This window comes from Branchiostoma belcheri, unplaced genomic scaffold (genome assembly GCF_001625305.1).
Source record: "Branchiostoma belcheri isolate BF01 breed outbred unplaced genomic scaffold, Haploidv18h27 scaffold240, whole genome shotgun sequence".
Classification (NCBI taxonomy): Eukaryota; Metazoa; Chordata; class Leptocardii; order Amphioxiformes; family Branchiostomatidae; genus Branchiostoma; species Branchiostoma belcheri.
This window is the reverse complement of record NW_017803844.1, coordinates 127,430-137,980: the sequence shown is the minus strand read 5'-3', so window position 1 is coordinate 137,980 and position 10,551 is coordinate 127,430. Positions and strand designations below refer to the sequence as shown.

At 42.5% G+C, this 10,551-nt stretch overlaps 1 protein-coding gene across 1 annotated transcript; it reads right to left on the bottom strand.

Annotated features, from left to right (window-relative positions):
* Window positions 1-4,095: 4,095 nt before the first annotated feature.
* Window positions 4,096-8,477, bottom strand: LOC109471226 (baculoviral IAP repeat-containing protein 7-like). The gene is made up of 4 exons (XM_019770509.1): window positions 8,404-8,477; window positions 7,840-8,021; window positions 4,500-4,758; window positions 4,096-4,316 (listed from the first exon to the last, which is right to left on the bottom strand). Exons 1-4 carry the CDS (start codon window positions 8,444-8,446, stop codon window positions 4,096-4,098), a joined length of 705 nt encoding a protein of 234 aa, XP_019626068.1. The 5' UTR covers window positions 8,447-8,477.
* Window positions 8,478-10,551: the final 2,074 nt, after the last annotated feature.

Below are 10,551 nucleotides of genomic sequence, written 5' to 3'. Positions count from 1 at the left end.
CAATTCGGGTGCGGCAAACTGTGCACTCTAGCGGACCAACCTCCCTTGACATCTCTCTATTTGGCCAAAATTCTACTCTTTCCAGCCGCTTCCCGACCAGGTACACGGTGCCAGGTAAGGCTCCATACAGGTAATATTTGTGTGGCCCTTTCATCTGGTATGCAGGTAAGGCACCATACAGGTAATATAGTGTATCAGCCTTTCAGCTGGGGACCAGGCAAGGCACCGTGCAGGTAAAATCTGTGTGGCCCTTTCATCTGGTATCCAGATAAGGCTCTGTACAGGTAATATCTGTGTCAGCCTTTTATCTGGGGACCAGGTAAGGCACCATACAGGCAATATAGTGTGTCAGTCTTTTATCTGGGGACCAGGTAAGGCAACGTGCAGGTAAAATCTGTGTGGCCCTTTCATCTGGTATCCAGATAAGGCTCTGTACAGGTAATATCTGTGTCAGCCTTTTATCTGGGGACCAGGTAAGGCACCGCACAGGTAATATCTGTGTGGCCCTTTTATCTAGTATCCAGATAATTTGGAGCTGTGCGGTAATTCCAATTTTCAATGTCACCTGCAGAGAAGAGTGTGTCGGGCTCTGCTAGTTCCTTGTGCAGATTTGCTCGGAATCAAGCCCTCCCTAGTTCCTTTTCGAGAATCAAACCCTCCCTTACGTTAGTTCCTAGTTCAGATTTTCGCAAAGCCTATCCGTACCCTCATTCAAGGTAGCAGGTCACAGTATTAATTGGCGACCCCCGGAGTCTATGACGCGGGTATAGAAAGTAGTGCAGCGAATATTCTTGAAGGCTGGGTAGAAAGCCTAATAAGAGCGTCAGCCAGGTGTAAATTGTGCTGTGTGGTGTAGAAATGTATCGGGTTTGAGACTGTATGATTTGATTTGTGAAGGTTTTGCAGTTCGTGTATAAATGCGCCGCATTGTGCAACTGGCTTTCCGGGTGAGTCGGCTGCAGTTCAGGTCACGTCCGTAGGAGGCGATTTCAAAGTGTACGTCACGAGCAGATACGCCGACAGGATTTTTTGGTTTCTAGATATTTTGTAGTTTGTACCTTCTTCTCAAACATATTCGATTTTCGTATTTGTGAAGTGCACCCTGCTATAATTTTTACCGCGTCGAAGTGAGTCATCTTGGGGTCCTTAACTATAGAAATCCCCATAGGGCGAAAACTGTGTTCTGCTACCTCAAACCTGACTTTTGCCCCCCTCCCCCATTTATTATATATCATTTTTAACAGCCAAGTTTAGTTAATGTTTGAGCTTTTTCCGAATCCCATGTCAGCCCAAGTTGAAATCATAACCTGGAGCAACACTTACCTGTAAAATAGTTGACGTAGAATGTATATATGCGTGGCGTTTCCAGACGTACTATGTACAGAACGGTCGGCTGTATGCCGGGCCGTGACCTGGCCGGACCCCGATCCCGTGAGGCTTCGCGGCTCCTGCCGCTCTAGATCCGCTTAGCTTAATTATGTGATTTTGTCGCTAAGCGCGTAGGCTGGACTATGAGACTAGACTCGGCTAAGCACTGGTCCTGCTTAGCGATTGTAATCGTCTAAGCGTGTCAGAACCGGGTGGCCACACCGGTAAACACGGCCGCCATATTGCCTGCAGTTTTGACCTCTGGCTGTGGGGTCATCCCGCCAGCCGAACCGCGCGCAATGCATTTATGGAGTGTACTCTGGGGCGAACTCCTCGTTAATCGCGGTACCCTAGCGTACTCGGAGTACATGATTAGGCAAGGCCCTTGTCTAATCATGGCCCATGATTAACAAACTTTCTTGATAATCATGACAGGAAAGTGCGGGTGTTTGAGCAGACATTCTGTGTGGTGTACGATTTGTTGCAGTTCATGAAGTCATCAGAACACAACGTTATGTTAGATGAAGAATGTTTCTCAAATATCGTTAGGAAACTTTTAAATGCACACCTATTACAGAGCATTGTCATTGGAGTTGAGTCGGATTTCAGCTCCTTCTAAGAGCATGAATCTGACTAAGGCTAGTTTTCATGAAATAGGTGGACCAGGAGCAACGTAACAGGCATATCAGAAATATCCATATCTTCATGACAACTTTCAAGACAACTTGCACTTAGTACCACACACCTTTGTCACCTGTGAAACATGTGTTTTATATGGTTCGATGGTGTAAAGAGACGTGCAACTATTGCCCTATTCCATCTATGGTCTGGTACCTGAATCTACAAAGTGAAAAGCAAATGCCCTTGTTTTATACTTTGAATGATAAATCTGAAGCTAAATGATGAGAGTAAGAATAATAGTTATACATAGTAATGAATTGTGTTCCCACAACTTAACATGAGCACTGTTTTCATGCCGTATTTATTACCTCCATGAAAAATGGAGGTATTGTTTTTGGCGTGTCTGTATGTCTGTCTGTCTGTCTGTGTGTGTGTGTGTCTGTCTGTCTGTCTGTGTGTGTTTCCGCAACTTTGTGGTCAGCATAACTTCAGAACGCCTTTATGGATTGCGATGATATTTGGTGTGCTGGTAAGTCTTGGAAAGACGAAAGACAAAGGTCAAGGTCAAATATGGGCCTCCTGGTGGATGACCTTGGTACTGCAGCAGAACTTCCGGTTTTTGTATCTTTTGTCCTGAACATGCTATGGTCTTGATGTTTTTGTGACAGATAGCTTATCCTATCAGGAATAAGTGGTGTGAGTTTGGTCCCCCTGGCAGCTTGTTCTGGAACTGCAGGGCACTTTCTGGCGAAATGTTTAAAAGCCAATAAGTCCAGATAGGAACAACATATTTTCATAATTTTTGGTGTGTAGGTAGCTGAGAGAGAGATGTACATGATTAAATGCAAATTATGCAAATGAGGACTTTATTTGCATAACTAATGAGGAAATTCTATAATTACAGTGTTTTACATTATACTACTTTCATACATGTAATGTATGTAATCTATGGCAGGCAGAACATCAACAGATACTAATTATGCAAATTATGACCTAATTTGCATAATTTATGCAAAAATTCTATGATTTCTTAATGGTGAATGATGGGAATGTCATACTTGGGACATCTGTAACTTAATCAAAAGTTAACATACATCGTGATGCATATATCATGTTAATGCAGAGGTAATTTGCATAATTAAAGAAGAAATTTACATTTACATTTTAAGCCCATATTTCATGGAGGTATGAAGTCTCGGAATTCTTGTTTCAGACATGTTTTGTTGGGTTCTTCCAGTAGTGTGTTAGGTAGAGGTAGCCCCTTATGTTTACACGTTGTTGTGTTGTTTTAAACTTGTAACTGTTATATATCTTACGCAATGTGTAAGTGCAGCCACCACGACCTTCTCTGCCTTACTGTTTTCGTGGTTCTGCTCCAGTCGGAGGATAGGGAGAAAAGAATTTTCTGACCTACCTTGGTTCTTGGATAAGATGATTTACTAGTAATTGTAAGAGTTAGTAGAATACAGAGCCGCCACTGGGATGCATATATTACTGAACTGAATGTCCGATGTGAAAGTCACTTGCATGTCCCGAATAGTGCTCAAGATATATGTCTAAGATGATGCTGGTAGTACAGGTAGTGTCCAAAGTAGTGTCCAGACTTAAATCCCAAGATAGTGTCCAAGGTGGTGCCCAGGTAGTGCCGTAAAAGCTGGTATGCTCCTATCTCCTTCTGGCCTGAAACCTGTCCAACTTCTCCTTTTGAGAATCCTGATTCTTCCGTCTTAGGAAGCCTATTTTCTTCCACCATGGAAGCCCATTTTGTCTCACCAGAAAACTACTACGAATGTTGACGGAAAGAGCTGTATGCCCCTATATCATAGTAGTGTCACCCGTGGTTATGAGTTTTCATAAATGCGCGGTTTCTGGGCTGAGACATGACTTATCATTTACCTAATAAGGAAATACTACTAACGCATAAATTTTGGCAACTCAAAATATAAAAGAGCTGATTTATCTTTCTGTCCTGAGAGGTGGGTTGTCAGTACGCGTTGACTTAATAAATGACTTTTGAAATCCGACAATTGATGTTGCCGTTGTTGCTTTTTGGGGCCAAAGACACTTACACTTGTATTAGCTGCCTGCTTTTGTATCTCTAACCACTTATGCCAGAAATGCGCGCTGGACCCTTTGGAAAAGAGCTCTACAGAGCGGACAGCGGCGCCCTCTGATCCTCAGCATGTTGGCGCAGTGTTCGCAGCAGCAGAGATGTCCGCACGGGATGAACACCATACAGGCGTCCTCGGACAGACACACCTTACACTGCCTCTCCTCACGGAGACGACGTAACTCACGCTCCATGGTCTCAGGAGCCAGGGGTTGTTCTGTATATGGACAAATGTTAGAAACCAATACATTAGTGGACATCTTTAGAATCATGATAGATTCGTCTATTTACTTTCCTTTCCTTGCTATTACGTAAAGATGTTCAGTTGAACCTAATACTGCGCCTCCAAAGATCATTCCACATGGTGACAGAAATCATTACAGACTTCAGCAAGACTTACCATCCATAGGTGTAGGTCGAGCGGCGGGCGCGGGACAAATGACAGGAGCATTTTGAGCGAAATGTGGTTCTTCCTCTTCATCTGATGGATAATATCGAACCTCCTCTTGAGGCAAGAGTGCGTTCAGAAGTTCTGATGCGGTTGTAAAAGGCCGGTTGTACCGCTGCCACTGGTTGTGGACGACAGCCTGTATCCTGTCCTCGTCAAAGCCCATTTCGAGAATACTTTGTATGATACTCGTTTCGATCCCCCAACTATACTGTGTTTATTTCGGGAGGAAACAGACATATTTGTATCAAACCCAACGGAAGACAGTAAATAAACAAGACAAACACAACGTAGATGTACCATACCTGGGCCGCAATAATGTTCCATACGGGTGTTCCGGCCCGTGTAATAACGATTGGTATCGGGCGATCCTATCCGTGGTCGGGCTGGTACTTCGGGCGATACGGAATACCGCGTGTAGTATTCTATATTTATGTCATACCTGGGCCGCGATTACGTTCGATACGGGTGTTCCGGCCCGTGTGATAACTAGCGGTACAGAACGGGGTTCTATTGGGTTACGGCCCGGCCTTCCAGTTGCTCTAGAGAACTATTCTAATGCGTTCCGCCCAAACCCTAAGATTCGAATACAGGATTATGGTTTTGTAATTAACAGCTGTGTTGCATAATTTGGTTTAGAGACACCAAATTTTGGCTCATTTCGCATCGAAAGGCGCGTTTTCTTGGGTGGGTATGACTTACTAGTAAAATACAACACAGTGTATTCCGAATCGCCCTCTGCCCCAGCCCTCCCGCGATACGGAATACCTCATGCATGTGTATTCTATATAATTATACAACTCACATTAGGACAAAGTAATGGCGGTTCCAAGATCAAGGTGTACCAATGACATCCTGCATTGTTGGTCATTTTAAATCATTATTTATCGCATTCTGTTGAAATGTTACAGACTTATGATTTAAATACAAGTAGCAGATAATAGCGAGTATGATTTAAATACAAGTATTATAGCAGATAATAGCGAGGCTTTGTGGTAGACAGATGCTCGAAAGATTATGCTAGGACCTATTCTATGCCCAAAATTGCCATTAAATTGTCGTTATACCGTTGCACTTAAAAATCGGCAATTTTTTAACTATAAGCTATGAGCTAAGTTCTGACCAAAAAAAAGAAATCAAGAATTGAGCAATATGTTAAGACATGCCCTTTATAATACGTTTTGCCGAAAACTAGATAATTTTAAAAATTGTCTTTCCTATAGAGTGCCGTAAACAATACGTATTACATGTTATCAAAACGCATTTTTTACACTTAATAGCAAAAAATCTCCTTGTAACTGCCCAAAATTGTGATAGGACTGGCCATTTAGCATGTTATATAGGATATATCTATATGCAACAGAAAATATGCGTCTTTATATTGCTTGTACTATGGGCTAAAATGTCAGAAGGTTGTCAGTTGAATGCTTTTCTGTCCGAGAAAATGTGTAGTGTCCGTACAGATGTACAAAATGGCTCATTAATTGGAATATAAACACGATGGTCAAATTTGGGCCCAAATATTCCAACCTTTTCATCGAACAGAATCATGTTCGATATGACGTCATTCGAATCGAATCATGTTCGATATGACGTCAATCGAACCGAACGTTCGTTCGATCCGGGGTTACCCGCGGTCATGTACAGTAAACCCGCGGCTTCAAGCCCGTTTTTACACGGGTACCGCCTAACAGTAAAAAAATCCACCTTTTTACAAATATAAACCGATTTCGGGACAGTATATCTATGCCCTGTTTTATAGTGGATATGTAACATGTAACGAAGCTACTGCTGTTATCGTGTGTGATCTTGAAGATCCTAATTGTTGTTTACGGGGATCTAAGTTACCCCTTGCACTTACTCACACGACCTGACATGGATGCAAACATGGTATTTAAACCGCAACAAAAACAAATTCAATTTACCTCAAAAACGTTTTAAATTGTAGAGAAGACAAAAATCTCGATCTGTGTCGGACGGATTTTTTAAAGATGGCGGCGTTCTGGAATTATCCGTCTTGGAAGTTGAAAAAGTGCATTTTTTGGCGAATTTTTCTACCTTAGCAACACTTTAACTTTGAAATAAAGAAAACTGTCCGACTCAAATCTTAATTTTGTTATACTGTTGTCAAAAAGGCAAAAATGTGGAATTTTCGGAGAGATTTGGGGTCGGTTTAAATCAGTTGTTTGGTTATTGACGTCGATTGTTCTAGAATAAGTATTCGACGCGTTGAGAGTGATTTCACCCACATTTAAGCATTGTAATAAAAACACCAACATTTGAGCTATATGCAGTGCGGATTTTATCACATTTGGACAAGAGAGTCCCCTTGAAACTGCTTATAATTGATGAAAAGAATATTTACCGTAGAGACTGGCTCCACGGAAGCCGCGCGTGGAACCCCGGTAACCTGATACCCTTCCGTAGAATTGGAAACCTTACCATAGGAATTGACCGCCGTGAAATGCCATGGGTACATAAAAACTCAATATTCTGAAAAATCTAAACATGGTGGCCTTATGACAGAAGCCAGATAATTGTTGTAAATAAACAAAATGACGGTCATAAATTACCATATTGTAGTGTCCGTAGAGATGTTTTGAGATTTTGTACCATATAAGCAAAATGCATAAGTGTAATAATTTTTTTTTTTAATATTAGGTCTTCATTTACATATTCTATATCTGCCATGTTCCTCTCTTTCTCAATTACACATGTCATAAGTGTTTCATAGCCCTATTATCGATCAAAACGAATTTTTAGAAGTTCCTCATTACTTGTGCAAATTAGATCCCAATTTGCATAATTGTAATTTCATTATGTCAAGCATCACTCAAGCTACCTACATACTAAAACTCACGATGATACGTCAACCGGTTCTTCAGTTATCGTCTCTCGGAGATTTTCAAACAAACCGTCCTGCAGTTCCAGAACAAGCCGCTAGGTTACTTTTCAAAGAAATTTGCACCCTCCTGGTAGTTCTGTAACGTCATTTCACATTTGAAACAAATCGTTAGAGGATACACCGAGTATTGTTGTTATATGTCTAATGAGCTGTATAGTGCCCATTATAAAGTAATGCACTAAAGTTTGAAGGAGCGTGACTTTTAAACCGCTAATCTCTATCACAGAATATAAAAAGCATCATGCATGCAAGTAGTACACTTTTCTAACTAAAAGTTGGAAATTATGAAACTTGAAAAATCGGCTCAAGTGCAACCTGGTATACCCTTGTCTTGGAATAGCCGCCATCCCTCTTTGATGTCATGTCTGTTTTAAAGTTAAGACCAACCTGTTGCACGACGGGAGGACGGCGTGTCCTGATGTCCCGGATGTAGTCCATGCCCTTGTTCATGATGACGTAGCCGCACTCCGGCCCGTACCACCGCGCATGCTCCTCCCATGGGTCGTCGTCCTGCTGCCAGTCCTTCAGGCCGCCCTCGCACCAGAAGCAGCGGACTTGGTCGGCAACGTCTGCGGAAGGGGGTACAAAAGGCATTTTCTTTCAGCACTTCAAAACAGACTGTGCATGATTTCATGAGGAAAGTTGCTGTCAGGATTGCCCTTGATAATGGTGTGGATACCTGTTAAACCTTGGACCCAAATGACACCGATCATCCCCAAGGTTATACCAATGACTCATACTAGTCTCCAAGATCCTAAAACGTATGCATATATATATATATATATATATATATATATATATATATAGAACATTTTTTTTCATCCCTTTTGTTCGCACACTCACAAAGGACAAACGTTTGTGAAAGTATAATTTACTATAGGCCGGGATAAGTAAATATTCTTGTATTAGCGTTATATGCTGTCTAGTCAACTACTTATTATTGAAACTTACATGTGTAAAGAAAGCCGGCCCGTACTAGCCTCAGTGGTGACATGGGATAATACCCCGGCCAGTTGTGAAAAGTGGATAGTCGGTTGTCCTCATCCGCAAAACCTGGTAGTTTTGGCCATTGTGTCTCTACTGGTAATGCAAATGCTGACGTATATCCCGATCCGGTCCTTTGAGTTACCTGACTCAGACTGACGTGTTCTGGTGTTGACGATTGCTGACTAGTTTGGCTGATAACGATACAATGAGCTCTACTGTGACTGCTCCTTGGCTGCGATGTTTGCGGTGATGTCGCTCCAAGCTGGACATTTGCCGTCGCCCTTCCGTTCACGAAGGGACAGCGTGGGTAGTGTCGCTCGTGTTCTATGAACGGATCGTCGGCCGCCTCCCACTCCTGAAGGACTCCTCCACAGAACGCACACTCCTCACGGTCTCTGTAGCCCAGGTAAATAAAGCCGTCCCTCGCAAGATCTTCTGGGGACACGGGTGCATCTCTTGGCCAGTCAAAATATTAAGTGTTAAGTCGATCTCTTTCTGTTCTCAAATTCCTTGTCTGATATTGGTTTGAACTTGGCGGAATCCTTGTTGTTTCTTGATGTCTTGATGGTTGATCACTACTGACCCCGTCCACGTTGTCATTAGCAAACTCGGGGTGCCCGTGGGCATGCTGCGCCCCACATGCAGTACTTCCTGATGAATCAAAATTCCAAGCTCCTTTCAGAGATTGACGTTTGATAGGGCAATCATTCTCGTCTGTTGTATGAGGGCCTGCCCCTGCTTCTTTAAGCGAATGGTTCATCCTTGCTGTCTTTCCAAGCTCATTGTGCGATAGATTTCTGTCTAATGTGCCACCTACTTGGTTGTTCCGACGATGTTTCGCTATCAAACCGTCTCTTTCATCACTGTTCATGTTGTTTCTCTCTTCATTTGCTGGTCCAACTGGGCAACCCTTAAGGGACTCTCTTCCACTTGATTTATCATCCTGTTGGTGCGACTTATGGCCCTCTAAATGTCTTTCATGTCTTTCCTGTCTCTTCATTCCGTCCTCTTGCCATCTTTGTTTGTTCTCAGAAAACCGTCGATATTCGGCAAAACTACAAACTTCCTTTGATGATATTCAAAGATCCCCTGGTAAGATTACTTGTTCAGGAATATTAACGTAAAGCTGATTCTATTTTTCTTTCGGTTACATCAGTCCGATCTACTCCGTGGCAATGGGATACGTGATGAAGAAAGAAAGGCAATCTCCACAAGGCACATTTTTTGTGTGTGGTGTAAAAACAGTGACGGTATCACTTTAAGATCCAGCAGCTCCACACCGTGCACTTGTGACCACGTTACACATCACCTCGCACAATCATCCAACGAACGCAGAGGATGTTCCTTGCGTTCCTGACACCTACGGGTGCAAGATGGAAAAATGAGCTGAAATATGTATCAACAAGATGACTATTTTGCTTAGGGATGAATATGATCATATTCTAAAGCTTGCAAAACGGTGTCATGCGTCCATGAATGTAAAATCACCATAAAATCAGTCTTTGCTCTGTACCTGTTGTTGGATGTGCCAACGGCGCAATGTGTTCACGTGTGGACAATGAGTTCTAGTGTTGTGCATCTAAGGTGCTGCACAGCACTACGATTTCAAAAGAGGGCACTTTATTTGGTCGATCAGGTGTGTTGTGTGTTGACTCTGGGTTAAAGGTTACAACCATTGTCAACAATGCATTAATCTTCCATGGGACCGTTGAGCGGCGTAGAAAGGCCTCCATTCACAGAAACGACAAAGAAACATAGGAAAACACACCATAGGTACTGGAAAGGCCTAATATTTTTCTCAAACCAGATAAAACATTTGGGTATATTAACTAGAACGCGAGCAGCTTTTTAGCACTAGGTGCTTTCCACACACACCTTTGTTAACGCCATTTGATAAGTAAGATTTTGTTCCTCATCGATTGTGTTCCACATAGCACGTACTATTGCAACTTGCCATCCTTGGCCCTGAATCATGCAACCGTTAAACTATGACACCCCTCCCCCTTTTACACCGTACTACGTGTACTAGCCTGGCACTAACTCAGTGCGAAACTACATGTTGATATTCGTTATAAGTAATCGACATTATGATCATAATTTGGCCATATATAG